We start from the raw sequence: 15,256 nt of genomic DNA, 5'->3' as shown, positions 1-15,256 counted from the left end.
ACATGCAGACAGTGTGAGAGCAGACGGAGAAAAGGTGTTCCATAATAAAATGATCTCAGGTAGGGAGCAGCTTTTCTGTTTATAGACAACCTGTACAGCCTGTTCTACACGTATCGGTGCTTCAGCTGTGTCGGTTATTCCTGCGGTTGCTGTCTGAGAGGCAAGCAGGAAGAAATTCTGCAGCCTGAAGCTTTGCTGTGCTCCATAACCACAGTTTTTGTGTGTGTGTGTGTGTGTGTGTGTGTGTGTGTGTGTGTGTGTGTGTGTGTGTGTGTGTGTGTGTCCATCCATAACTTCATATCTTTATTCTGTCTGTTTAGGTAGAAGTGACACCACTGCCAATGAGGGAACATGTTGGCTATGGACCAAGGAGTGGTGGAGGAATGGCTGTCAGAATTTAAGGTATGGTTGTAGTCCAGGTGAATAAATAATAGAATACTGAAGGAGACATTAGGTTTTTCTGTGCAGACGGACGTTGAGATGTCTGAGTAAAGTTGACCTTCAGATCCAATCAGATCGATGTTCCTGATGTTTTATTTCTCCCACACACCGTCTCCGTGAGCTTTAGGGGGTCTTACGGAGACGTTTCTGGACTGAACTTGTGTTTTCAGACCCTGCCCGACAGCGCTGTCGTCACATATGCTGCCTCTCTCGGAGACAAAGGTTCCCTGATACCTGCTCTCTACAAGGTCATCCGGGAAAACTACAGCGATGTGTGTAAACAGTTTTACTCATTTAAAGACCGTAGCCATTCAAACTAAACGCACACAGAGTTGGATAATTCAGACAGTGCCGGGGTTTATTCTGACTCCATTGCAGCCCTGATTGTGTCTGTACTTTTTCCTGATTTTCTAATTCTGTCCTGCCCAGCTGCTGGAGCCTGTGTGTCACCAGTTGTTTGAGTTTTACCGGAGCGGCGTGCCGCAGCTGCAGCGTTTCACGCTACAGTTCCTGCCAGAGCTCCTGTGGAGCCTCTTGTCCGTCAGCGCTGCCCGAGACCCCCACACTTCTGGCTGCATTGAAGCACTTCTGCTGGGCATTTACAACCTGGTAGGCAGCGATGTGTTTACAGTGGTGTGTTACCCCTAGAGACGGGTCTGTGCTCATGATGACCATAAACCCTTCAGTGATAACCAGTGATTTGTGTAGAAGTTTTAAATGCTTAACATCTCATCAGTTACAGATGGCTTCCTGAACAACCTCCGTCTGGAGAAACGGCATTTACACCCAACACCGGGCTGGTCAGCCTGCTGGAAAATGGCTGCTCCGAACGAGCTGCTAAATCTGTCAGCATCTGATGCTAACGATAGGTTTTTAACTTTTATACTGCCGTCAGGTTTACCTCGCAGGGTTTGGGCAGAAAAGCTAAGAATTTCTTTGAGGTGCTGCATTTTGCTGCTGCTGATTATGCTCCTCGTGAATAAAATAAAATAAACAGAGGTTCCTGTAAATAACAGCGATACATTACGAGTTGTAAGGTTTAAGAGTGGTTTTAAGCCTGTAGCAGTTGCTCCAGGCTGTGCTTGTGCCAAACGCCATCTCATCAGTCCTGAAGGACACAAACTCTGTTTCTGAAAGTAATCTACAACGTAGAAGATGTTATGAGTCTTTTTCAGGAACACTCGTCTTAAAGGACCAAAGCCTTTGACCTCGACCGACAAATCTCTGATCCCGTTCTTTTCTGAGTCATGATTTATTGCTTTCTGCCCCGTTTGTGTTAGTTTTTTGTGAGATTGACAGGAAGTGAGCGTTAAAGATAAGGGAACTGAAAACTAATTACTTAGCACCTTTCCAACAGCTGTCATCTCCTCACAGAGCTGCCGGCAGCAGCATTCATTAATAAAATGTGTTGGGCTCCATTTTGGCTCTATCGGCAAAGTGCAGCGCCTCCCAACTTCCTCTATGAATATCAGAATAGGTCAGCTGTCACTCAGCATGGCGGCTGGCTGTTAATAATCCGTCTGACATTAATGTCCTCACCGGGGACACCTGGACCCCAGGGTTTTTGTGCATCAGTGCTCACAGACCTTTCTCCAGGCTGGGTGGGTGAGACGCCGAGGTCCGCTCACAAACACACACATGCAGCACCTGTGTGTGCTTTACGACATCACACACTTTACATGTTTATGCCATCCAACAAACCACCATTTTCCTCTCTCTCTCTCTCTCTCTCTCTCTCTCTCTCTCTCTCTCTCTCTCTGTCTCTCTCTCTCTCTCTCTCTCTCTGTCTCTCTCTCTCTCTCTCTCTCTCTCTCTGTCTCTGTCTCTCTCTCTCTGTCTCTCTCTCTCTCTCTCTGTCTCTCTCTCTGTCTCTCTCTCTCTCTCTGTCTCTGTCTCTCTCTGTCTCTGTCTCTCTCTCTCTGTCTCTGTCTCTCTCTCTCTCTCTGTCTCTCTCTCTGTCTCTCTGTCTCTCTCTCTCTCTCTCTCTCTCTCTCTCTCTCTCTCTCTCTCTCTCTGTCTCTCTCTGTCTCTCTCTGTCTCTCTCTGTCTCTCTCTGTCTCTCTCTGTCTCTCTCTCTCTCTCTCTCTCTCTGTCTCTGTCTCTCTCTCTCTCTCTCTGTCTCTCTCTCTGTCTCTCTCTCTCTCTCTGTCTCTGTCTCTCTCTCTCTCTCTCTCTCTCTCTCTCTCTCTCTCTCTCTCTCTCTCTCTCTCTCTCTCTCTGTCTCTGTCTCTCTGTCTCTCTCTCTGTCTCTCTCTCTCTCTGTCTCTCTGTCTCTCTCTCTGTCTCTCTCTCTCTCTCTGTCTCTGTCTCTCTCTGTCTCTGTCTCTCTCTGTCTCTCTCTCTCTCTCTCTCTCTCTCTCTCTCTCAGGAAATAGTTGATAAAGATGGGCAAAGCAAAGTCTTGTCTTTCACCGTCCCATCCCTGTCCAAACCCTCGGTCTACCACGAGGTGCGTTCACACACACCGTTCAGCAGAAATCTTAAATTTTTACACCTATTCTTTACTTGGACTTGATTTTCTCCCTTCCAGCCCTCGGCCATCGGCTCCATAGCTCTTACAGAAGGAGCTTTAGCCAATCACGGGCTGAGCAGGGTGGTCTACAGTGGGCCACACCTCCAAAGAGAAACCTTTACTGCACAAAACAGGTAGGAGGGCTCACCTGTTAATGTTGGCACGCGTGAAAACCCCTGAACTTTGGTCATTTTTAATGCAGCTGGCGGCCTTAACAACAAACGTCAGCTGGTTCCTGAAATAGAAATGCACAAAGAGGCTTTTCAAGGCTTATTTATGTAACAAAGCAGATTTTGGAACAGAACTGTGCAACATTTATCCCACAGCTATCCTATTATTATCTTGGTTAGGCTGAGAGACTCGGACAAGTCGTGGTGTGATGTTTTCTTCAGCTCCTGTCACGGATAATTATTTTAGGGATGAAGCACTTGGATCTGTTTGCCAGCGGCAGCCGTCACTTCTTTTTATTTAAAGCTGTCATTTTACTGCGAGGGTTTCTGAAATTATAGGAACTCAGATAAAGTACTCTGTTGAAGGTCGTTGAGGCCTAAGGCTTATTCTGTTTTAGGCTGGTTGTTGTTAACGTTGATATTTCATCTTTTGTCTATGAGGACTTTAAAGGTGTGGAACACTCGTTTAATCAATGCTAGGGGTGGGATTGATACGTTTTTATCAGTAGCCACGTTTACATGGGCACAAGTAATCAGAATGAACGCAGATCAATAATCCTTCGTGTAAACATGTCAGTCGGAATATTCTGATCCGATACGGTCTGATTGGAATGACATGTCATTCCAATTGAGAGAGGTGGTTTTGTCTTATCGTCCTTCCGATTGTCATCCACGTACACATCCATTCAGATTGTTGGAGTAAAATAATGCCCACTGCACATGTGTAAAACTTCAGCGTGACGTCTTTCTGCAGGAGCTGGATGACGGTGTGTGTGTGTGTTATCATTGGTACGTTGTCCTGCTCTCCTGTAGCGTTACGTACCGCTGAGCCTGTAGCTTAGTCATAGGGATCAGTAAAAACAAAAGCGTACGGGTAAAAATGCAACCTATAAAGCTAGACAATAAGAAAATAAAATGTGCGGAGAAGACGACGTATGTTTTCAATTTTTTTTTTTCCGGGACAGACAACTCTGCGCACGCTCGACCTATTTAATCTGACTGAATGCTTGGTGCATGTATACTCGCAGCAGGATCAGATCATTTCAGTTAGTGTGCATGTAAACAGAGATTTGGGATTTCTGATCAACCAAGAATTGAATCTGATAGAGGAAATATGATGTAGTGTTAAGGAGTGGCTTCATATGTAACAAAATGACCAATAAGATGTGATAATTCCATATAAATATGAAATATCAATCTGACTGATCTTTCAATGTTTAATCAGAAGATTCTAGTTACTTTACTTATTCAGGGACCATAAACACACTATATTAATTCAGACAGTCACATGTATAGTTATAGTTTATAAAAATGAATTTATTTCTATTTCCCTAAACAAATAATTATACATGACAAAGGTATAGATGATGATGTAATGTAATGAATGAAGTGATTTAATGTGATGTGTGGAATGCTGGAATGGAAGCTAGATGCTTTAGCAGAACCTTTCTTAAGTATCTGAGAGAGTTTGTGGAATCTGGGTTGTAAAATAATTTGGCTGTATGTCTGTTAGCCTAGAGATTTGTTTATAAAACCATCCGACGCAATCTGCGTTGAATCTACGCACCCTTGTGTGGAGATTCTCGTGCGATCCAGGGGTTCAAGAGGTCGTGACGGACACTGCAGGTGGAGTGAACCTCTCGGTATCAGGAACCTGTAGATTAGCTCTGATAGGACCTGAGATCTCTCCAGGTGACAACAGGAAGCTGGAATGCTTGTTTGTGTCTAAGGCTGTTTGTTGGCTCTTAGAAGAGCCGTTTAGTCTGACATTACCTGCAGCGTTGCAGAGAGGCTTTGACCTGAGGTAAAAAGATAGGATGGTTTCAAAATGCGTGCTCCCGAATTGGCCGGTTTGAGAGTCAGCGAGAAACTGATTTAATTCCTTAAACAATTCTGTTTTATCAAATCACATTGTTGTCAAATTTGGCAAATCAGAATTTGACACGTTTGAAGGCATTATCAAAAATTACCTGAAAAGTCTGTCCTTCCGTCGGATCCTCAGAGAGGTTAATTACTCTGTGTGAATGAGAATGTTTTAAAAACGCTTAAGTGAGGCGAATGTTATCAATAATAATAATCTTATTGTAATGTGTGCGAGTATATTGATGGATTAACTTTTGTTAAATCAAACACGTACTGATCTGGTGTAGATGAGATCTGAAAAGGATCATTGCAGGAACAATATTAATTTTAAAGCCATCACTGGTTAAAGCACAGATTATTCAAACATTTGACTTAAACATCTTGTTCATTCGACACATATGATTATTTCAACTTATAAGTTGTAAAGTCACGTAGGAACTTCGAGGGACTTTTATTCCCATGCAGCAGTCTGACTCTTGCATGAGGCCTTGAGCAAAGATGTTGTGGCTTCTTTGCAGTAACAAGAACTGGGGCAGAACTTTGTTTTGGATTTGTGAGGCCAGACAGATGGTGTTTTCATGTCTGCAAATGAAAAGTTAACTTCTGGTCAATTTGTTGGTGAAAGTTTGACCACTGGTCCGTTACAAGGGAAGATGTAAACAATCGGAGGTGTGTAAATGAGTTAAATGACGCTGACATGATGGGAAGCTTTAGTTGACTAGTTACCTGCAGTACTAGCAGGAGAGGACTTTCAAATGCTGCTGCTGTGATGAAGTTCACTATTTCAGAGCAGGTCAAAAACACGACATTCACTTTCAGTTATCACGGGTTTTGTGCACAAAGGCTTTTGCATATTCATAGTTTCTTCACTTTGATGAAGTACCTACTTTGCAATTATTGCTAGTTGTCCTGTTTTCAACCTTTCTCGTCAATTAAAACCAAACTTTTACGTGTTTGTGCCGCTTAGGCACTGCTGAGCAAATCCGTAAGCTACGCAAAGTAATTGGCTTAAGCTATGGAACGTGCATGGTGACGTCATTTGCGCTTAGTGGAATTGATAAGGTGTCAAACGATTCCTTGGAATTGAAACGGTGGGAACAGGTTCTCAACAAGAACCGGTTTTTGATTCCCACCTGTAATGAATAGAAATGGTCAATTTTCACCACCGATTTGATGGTAACCCTTCGTGCACGCCAGAACTGCAAAGTCAAGGTTGCACCAGCTGGAGGATCCAGAAGCAGAAATCAGCCTTTTGCTCACTTATTGTTCTTCAACGCAGACATAAATAAACTGTCAAGGTCTCCCGCAAAAGCCCTTCTGTGTAAAAGTCAGACTGCTGGATTCCTCACTCTGAATAAAAGTGAATCCACCCAAATCCGACAAGACTTTTTCAGCTCATGATATAAATAATCTTCTATGAATGAACACGATGTGTAAATGAAATGTTTGAATAACCTGTGCTTAAATCAATGAATTTGAAATGAATATTGTTCTTACAATGATCCATTTATAACACAGGGTGACATCTGTCATTTCCACTGGACGACCACACTGTCTCTGCACGAATATCAAACTGTCTCTCTGACATATCAAAATGGATGAAATCCCACCATCTCCAACTCAACCCCTCTAAAACTGAACTACTTGTCATCCCAGCTATACATCCATACAGCACAATATCTCAATCCAAAATGACTTCCTATCTCTGGCTCCTTCAAAGGCAGTTCGAAATCTGGGTGTTGTGATTGATGAACACCTGACCTTTAAAGATCATGTTGCCTCTGTTGCCCTTTCACGCCGCTTTGCGCTGTATAACATACGAAAGATCAGACCACACCTGACACAACATGCCACCCAGCTCCTGGTGCAATCTACTGTCATCTCCCGCCTCGATTACTGCAATGCCCTTCTAACTGGTCTTCCAGGCTGTACTGTGAGACCTCTTCAAATGGTCCAGAACGCAGCGGCACGTGTGGTCTTCAATCAGCCAAAAAGAGCACACGTCACCCCTCTGTTCATTGAGCTCCACTGGCTACCGCTAGCAGCACGCATCAAATTCAAATTGCTAACACTAGCATACAAAGTCCGAGACGGTACGGCTCCCATCTACCTGAATCCTCTTGCAAAGGCTTACGTCTCGGCCCGGCAGCTCCGGTAATCACAGGATAGTCGCCTAGCAGTGCCTACACCACGCTCAGGACAATCCAGACTCTTCTCATGCATCGTTCCACAAATGTGGAATGTCCTTCCAAGCACTCCCAGAACATGGGCTTCCTTTTCAATTTTCAAGAAACTCCTGAAGACCCTGCTCTTCAGAGAGCATCTTCTTAACTAGCACCCTCCCTGCACCCGTCCCCCCTCTCTACTGTCCACTCCTTTGTACCCTCCTCTCCATTATTGATGTCAAGTTGTTGTTGTTATTGTTATTGTTAGCCTCAAGGGCAACATGCCGATTATCACTTGTAAGTCGCTTTGGACAACAGCGTCTGCTAAATACATAAACATAAACATATCACAAATCACTGTGTTTGATTTAAAGAGCAAGTCACCCCCTACCAGATTATTACTCAACTCCCACTTCCTGTTTGAAAAATGCAACAAATGCTGTTGCCTAGCAGACCAAGAGGGCGGAGCTGCTAACAAATACACACACGCACGACATTGTGACATCATAATCTACCATCTAGCATCATAGTGTACCTCTTAGCCAATAGCGATGGCAGATTTAAATTCAAACGCAGTGCAGAGTTTTTACCTGACGACGGTGCAACACTGACAGTTTTAGGCAGAATATTTAAATTTTAACTAAAATGCACTAAAGTGCCAAATTATTGACTACATTTGCCTACAGCACGATCAGACACTCATTTATATAGTTTATCGGCAAAAAAATGTTGATTTGAAGTGACTTGCTCTTTAACAAGTTAATCATTAATCATTGGGCTGCATGGTGGCGCAGTGGTTAGCACTGTTGCCTCGCAGCACGAAGGTCGGAGGTTCAAAACTCGCCTTTCTGCGTGGAGTTGCGTGTTCTCCCCATGCATGCGTGGGTTTTCTCCGGGTACTCCGGTTTCCCCCACAGATCACAATATGCCCTACAGGTTAAAAAATAATTGTAAGTCACTTTGGGTAAAAGCGTCTGCTAAGCACATAAACATAAACATCATTATCTACACTCATACACATCTTCATAAGATACAAATTAAGGTTAAGGTTCACCTCACATAACGTTTAAATATTCTTTATTCACAGAATTAAGAATCTTGTATCTGAAGGAAGGAGTGGCTTTCTAAGGAATGTTTTGGTAAAGCTTCCAGACATGGCACATTCTGATTTGCCAGAATGGCCGGAAATCATATCATTGTGGTTTATTAAAACTGAATTTACTTCACAATTAATTCAGTTTCCAGCTGAGCCCTGATTCGGCCAAACCGGGCAAGAAGCCTCTTTTGAAGCATCTCTTTTGACATACAGTCAACCTGTTTGCACGCTGCGGGCTGACACAGGCAGACAGCTCCTTAACTCATTCGCTGCCAGCATTTCTCGTAGTTTATACTGTTTTTTTAAGAGTTACAGAACGTTGTGCGCTAGGATGATGTTGACACCAAAACAGCCAAAACAACCAAAACAAAGCAGAGACTCACCTCTTACATCAGGAAGAATCCGCGCGTTTCGAGCTTTATCCGTTCTTTCATAATCCGTTGTTGAACTGTGATCGGCAGAAGCTTCTCCAGTTCGCGCCTCACTTTTTGTACAGCAGCGGCCCAAAACGATCTCCTAACACATGGATTTTCTGCTTCCTGATCACGTGACGTGTGCGGATGAAGATCGGCTTTAGAACTGAGATGTTTGTTCTCACGGTGTGGGGGCTCGTTCCGATGCCCACACAGTAAAAAAAAAAAATGCAAATGACGACTTTAATCGTCATTGGCAGTGAATGAGTTAAGAGCCATATTGACTTTGGATGCAGACAAGCATTCCAGCTATTGTTGTGACCTGGAAACATCTCAAGACTGGATGGGTCGCATTGAAGTTAATCCACTGGCTTTAGGTGCCGTAAAGTCCACCCGACTTCTGACAGTCCGGATCTGCTGGGGGTCTCCGCCAGGCTCATTTCAGATACAAAGTGTCTGACAAACATCTAACTTGCATCATACCACCTACACATCTCATTCCATCACCACATATCCACTCCATCACATCTCATGATTCATATCTTGTCATGTATAATCATTAGTTTCGAAAAGAATAAAATTCCTTTTTAACTATATACTTTGTCTGAATTAATACGAAGTGTGTTAATGGTCCCTGAACAAGTGAAGAACCCTAGACTCTTCTGATTAAACATTCAAAGATCAATCAGATTGATATTTCATATTTATGTGATTATTCATATCAATATGAAATATCAATCTTATTGGTCATAATTAGCATGCATTAATTGCTACAAACCCCTGGTCGGTACATCTGCAGTGGTCTCTAGTAGGAATGAAGCCCTTGTAAGTTGTTCTCTGGGGGAACAAAGGCCAGGTGCACTTGTTTCAGGATGTAGAATTGAGCCAGAATAGAAGTAAGCAGAACACGGCAGGATTTGGAGTAATATTTCTTAATATTCAGACCTCTCACCTCCTATTATCTGATATTATCAGCTTATCAGTCATTTATGGCACTTACACACTAGCATCTTCTCCACTCCGCCTGGACCGGGTTGGAGGTGTTCTCACCAGAGATGAGAACTGTAGCTTCAACAAATCATCTCCATTCCATGTTTTATTCAGCTCAGCAACTAAACCAGGTGATTTCAATCAACACAGTGAATGAACCTGTTTCAGTTGCTGAGCAGAACAAGAGGACGACATGGAGATGACTTGTTGAAGCTACAGTTCTCATCTCTGGTTCTCATTTAGGTAATCTTGGATTTTCCGGCACGCAACCGGACGTTTTTTCAGCCCTCCTTCAGAGGCCGTCTTCCTGGAGCCGAACTGGTCCAACACCCACTGCTGACTGATTGGCCGGCTCAAAATCACGCGTACTATTAGGGGGAGCCTCCGATTGGCTGATAGAATCAGCCTGCAGGGGCTTCCTGCATGCGCAATTCATTATCCTTCTGGATGCTGTTGAGTTAATGAGTCTCTGACTGAAGCAGTTTTTCTCTTTCACTGCTGTGAGGAGAGCGAACACACACACACACACACACACACACACACACACACACACACACACACAGCAAAGCGGGATGCAATATCAGTCTCTCAGACTGCTCAGGACACGTTTGTTTAATAAAGAAGACACCGCGGGTTTCTCAGTGTTCTTAGCCCCGCCCACGGGATGTGCTCATGATATTCTGCCGTTAGTCTGGTTTCCTTGTTTTGTGTTTAGCTTTTTTGATGAATGAAAAATGAAAGCTGGTATTACTGATGTTTTTTGAACTTAGATATAAACTGTTTTGGTGTGTTTGTCCTTTGTTCTTGAATGTAACGTGCCATTTTAACAGTTTGATTTGTGTTAATGAGATTTGAGGTGCTGACCTTCCTGCTGCTGTGCTACAACGCTGCTCTCAGCTACATGACCACCATCTCCCTGCAGTCCCTGTGCCAGCTTAGCTCCAGGTAGAATACACACACACACATGCGAACACACACACACACACACACGCACGCACGCACGCACGCGCACACGCGCGCGCGCACACACACACACACACACACACACACACGAGCACTAATGCAGCATTTGTGGATCACGTCACTTTCAGACTAAATGCAAACATGCATCATTTTTAGTCTTAGTTCACCATCAGTGTTAATGTGATTAATGGAGGCTACTTCCTCAGAGTCATGAGCTCGTTTGCAGGCAACTGCCTATCTGACCCTCTTATAGACTTTGCTGCTACTGAGAGCCAAGATGCCAGTATTTGGCATAAAGCTGCCTTGTGCACACACACACACACACACACACACACACACACACACACACACACACACACACACACACACACACACACACACACACACACACACACACACACACACAAACAGTGTTGTTGGTCCTCTGCCAACCATAGCTGAGCATTGGTCTCAAGAGTCAGATCGGACTTCCACTTGACAGTTAATGTGGCGGCTTTAGATTTAAGCAAGATGGATGAGAGCTATTAGAAAAGTATTTGGTGTGTGTGTGTGTGTGTGTGTGTGTGTGTGTGGGGGGGGGGTCGGTGACCTGGAATCATGTCCCTCCTGATGGAGCACTCTCCCTGCTGTCCTGTCTCACTCCTGTTGGGTCGTTACTGGTTCTCCTTTCCAGGGTGTGTATATGTGGGTATCCACGGCAACAGATGCGGCGCTACAAAGGCATTAGCTCACGGATGACGGTTACCTCTGAGTTCTTGGTTCAGCTCATCTCAGGGATCCACTACGCCCTGTGAGTATGACTCAAATGCTACCCCACGGTGCAAACACGCAATTACTTTCTAATATATGGCGCGGTATGGGGGCCAAAATTAAGACTACTGCCCAGCAGCAGGAGGCTATATAAATTCCGAAGCAAACTACTGATCTGATTAATGATAAGCTGGCGCCGGTAACTGAGAGGCTGGGACTGCTTACTGAGAAATAGCACCTTTACCGGCGTTACTAATAGATACGCTAGGGACTAGCAACCCTCGGCTGGTCATTGACTGGTTCACACACTCCCTCTGCTGTCTTTTAGCATGGATAGGCTAGCGTTAGCCTGGACGGGCTGGTGTTAGCATTGGAGAGGCTAGCCATTAGCGTGCCTAGGCTGGCCACTAGCTGGATTTCCTACCCCCTTGACGGACCATTAGCATGGATAGGCTGACAATAGCATTGGAGAGGCTAGCGTGCCTAGGCTGGCCACTAGCTGACTAGTGACTCTCTACTGTGTGCCACATTTCAGACAGATTTACTGTAGAAATCCTCAGATATTAAAGCAAACTTGTAATAAATGCAATACAGTCAATACAATTATGTCATTTTCAAAAATTCATTAAAAATCATCCTGAGTAGTTGATGTCCAACTTTCATCACATTATTATTCTGGGACACCTACAGTACCTGTGTGCCACATTTCAGACAGATTTACTGTAGAAATCCTCAGATATTAAAGAAAACTTGTATTCAGTCCAATACAGTCAATACAGCCACCGTGCCGAGCTGGTTCATTTTGTGTGCTAGTTCAGAACAGTTTTCTGTTTGCCGTCCAGCATTATTGCTGTACTTAAGATCACCATTTGTTTCCGCGAGTCTGCATTTTGGGTACTTTTCCTGCCTGCACATGGCCCTCACATGACAGTATAAAACTTGCACAGCAAGTTCTTCAAAATGAGGCGTACTGCAATAAAAGACTGACTGGGTGGATATCAAGTTAAAAGGAGGAGTTTTGAAACACCCAGTACAGAAGGACACAAATAGCTGCGGTGTGATTGTCATCTTGGTAAAGTAACAAAGACATGAGTTTTAACACATTTTTGTGTTGGTGGTGCATTATAAAATTGAGTCCGCTATAGAAAACCAATATGACAAAATTATTTTTTGAGTATTTTGCTATTTCCATAGATGCCTAAGGCGTTCATGGAGTCCTTTCCCAAAATACCAGACATGACATTTGAAACAACAATTACAGCAATGGTACAGCAGCGTGAAGCAATTGCTTTACAAATACTGGGAGCCTCAGGTTTGTGAAGTGTTGTAGCACAAAGAGATTACTTGTATTTAAATATATTCATTGTCAATCACAAATTTTACTATATTTGTAATAGTGTTCGAGGCAGAAAACAATTGCGCCATGTGTCCAACTCCAAAACCACCTTTTCCAGGTCCTTCTATCACCAAATGGGTAAGACAGATTTGTAATTGAGGATATTATTTAACAAAATCTATTGTGTACAGTTGCTTTTGTTATTTGATTTTTGTATTGAGGAAGAGGGGAAATTTAGCCTAAACTTGCATTAATTTTTTTTTGGCTTGGTGTGTTAGATATTTTGAATAATTGATATGTAAAGAAAATATGCAATACATAGAAATGGCAGATCAATAAATATATTCATGTTAAATCACGTGATAAAAGAATATTTTTTAATTTTTGGTTTGTTGAACATTCACAGATCCAGTGTGACAGCTGTTCAAGGTGCTTTCACAAACAGTGCCTGCAGATGAACACTGAGCTGTGTCAGGAGGCAGAGGCTGCAGAATGGGAGTGCGCTCTCTGTGGAAAAATAAATACTCGTATTTAATTTGTAAAATGTATATAAGGTTGACCAATGTCATGTAATTTCTTATTTGTATTGATAGAAACTGAGGAACAGGTGTAAATATTATTTAGAAAGTTTGTATGTGTACATGTAAAGGTTATGTATTTCAGAACTGTAAATAGAGCTTGTTCGTTTTGATTTTGTATTGCAGTCTTTTTCATTTTAATACCTTTTGTAAAAAAAATTACACTAAATTAAGAAAATAATGTGATTATCGCAGTTTGGGTATGTGACCCAACCCTTTTTGCATTTGTTTTGGTATTTGTTGATACAGATTACCATTGATTCATTGAGTGATTGTAATTGTTGTTTTTGCTGTTATTATTTACTAGTTTTATTTTGTCGATACTTTATGTAACGTTCTTCTAATTCTCCATGACAGCTCATAGTTGCTCAGTCTTTACTCCTTTGTTGACATAGATCCTTTTGTGTCACCTCCCATTACGTTCCAGTCTCCCTTGTATGTTAATGTTGTGGAGTTAATATGACGTATACATTCTTCATGTTTCCTGTTTTAAACGCCTGTTTTCCCTTCTCATGTTCAAGTCTTGGCTGTACCCCTTCATATTGTACCTCATACTGCTGTTCACCATCATGTTCAGGTGTGTAGTAGTGTCGTCATAGTCACAGTAATATTCATAGCAGTCGTAGTTTAGCCTCGCCCAGTTCAGGACTAATTACTTATTGCAACCTATTACGTTTTTCCTTGTTGTATGTTCATGTTTCTTCCATCAGCCACAATAAAGGGCTTTGTTTTAGTTCATCACAGTTTTGTTGTCCTCCGTGTCCTGCTTGTTACTATGCTTTTAAATTACATCATCTGTATACTAAGTAAAACATATTCCATTCTAAACATTTTTGTAACCATTCAGAACATGTTTAAAAAATTAAAACAAATTGAAATATTATTTCAGAAGACTAACAGGAGTTGATTCATCTTATAGGTGGAGAGTTTCTGAGCAAATGTTGTTGTCCATGTTGTTGTTTGACCTCAACTATTGAGACTAATTTTTAATGAATTTTTGAAAATGACATAATTGTAGTGTATTGACTGTATTGGACTGAATACAAGTTTGCTTTAATATCTGAGGATTTCTACAGTAAATCTGTCTGAAATGTGGCACACAGGTACAGTAGGTGTCCCAGAAGAGGGATGTGTTGAAAGTTGGACATCAACTACTCAGGATGATTTTTAATGAATTTTTGAATATGCAACCAGACTGTCACAATGGTGTATTGGGCAGTTCCATTGCAATTTGTGTTGTCGCGTGCTCGTGTGAGTGTGACGCGCGCGCGGATCTAGTCTTTCTATCGGGAAATAAAGCGAAAATGCGGTACCGTAAAGACTGGTGTAAAAGCGCAAGGAAATTTACGCGGCGGATAAGAAGCGGCTGGCTTGACCGCGGCTCACAAATGACGGCTCACTTGACCACGGTCGTGAAAAGTGGTCCCACACCTTGGGCATTTTCTGTCTTTTTCGCACTCCACCGAGGTCCACGTAGTCCGCCATGGCTTACGAGAAAGTTGAGTTACGTTTGCTACTCGCGTGTGTGCATTAGTGATGTGTCGGTCGCGAACGAACCGGCTCTAAGAGCCGGCTCTTTGAAGTGAACGACGGGAGCCGGCTCGTCATTGGGAGCCGTCCTCTCCCCTCCCCTTTTGCTTTGGTGAAAGCCACAGGCGATTGGTCAGCATGTGTAACTGCGTGTCCAGACTGTCCACACACAGAGCAGTAGGGGCGGGGAAGAGGGAGGATAAGACTCAGAAACACAGCAGAGCACATGCGGGCGGAGGGAGACGAGAGGGAATGAGGAGGAGGAAAAAGGCGAGAGAGAGAGAGGAGAGTGCGATGAAGACGGTGAGAAAATGAGCGCCAGCAGTCGGAAAGTGGAGATTTCTGAAAGTGTTCAGTTATTAAATCCATAGAAATGATAAATATTTGATATATAGCATATTTTTTTCATTAGTAAATCATTTTACATATAGTTTTGCATTATTTTGGTT

General features: G+C 42.9%; 1 protein-coding gene across 4 annotated transcripts in view; it reads left to right on the top strand.

Annotated features, from left to right (window-relative positions):
- The window catches only part of hycc1 (hyccin PI4KA lipid kinase complex subunit 1), a 32,791-nt gene that overhangs the window by 10,800 nt on the left and 6,735 nt on the right, over positions 1 to 15,256 (top strand). For all 4 annotated transcript variants that reach the window (XM_054744641.2, XM_054744647.2, XM_054744651.2 and 1 more), the window contains exons 2-8: positions 321 to 402; positions 612 to 713; positions 871 to 1,050; positions 2,810 to 2,890; positions 2,972 to 3,087; positions 10,500 to 10,595; positions 11,287 to 11,403. In XM_054744641.2, the coding sequence (XP_054600616.2) occupies positions 352 to 402; positions 612 to 713; positions 871 to 1,050; positions 2,810 to 2,890; positions 2,972 to 3,087; positions 10,500 to 10,595; positions 11,287 to 11,403 (743 nt within the window). In that variant the 5' untranslated portion in view covers positions 321 to 351. The remainder of the gene's footprint in view (positions 1 to 320; positions 403 to 611; positions 714 to 870; positions 1,051 to 2,809; positions 2,891 to 2,971; positions 3,088 to 10,499; positions 10,596 to 11,286; positions 11,404 to 15,256) is intronic.

Source organism: Nothobranchius furzeri, chromosome 11 (assembly GCF_043380555.1).
Source record: "Nothobranchius furzeri strain GRZ-AD chromosome 11, NfurGRZ-RIMD1, whole genome shotgun sequence".
Lineage (NCBI taxonomy): Eukaryota > Metazoa > Chordata > Actinopteri > Cyprinodontiformes > Nothobranchiidae > Nothobranchius > Nothobranchius furzeri.
This window is presented reverse-complemented; position numbering and strand designations above follow the sequence as displayed.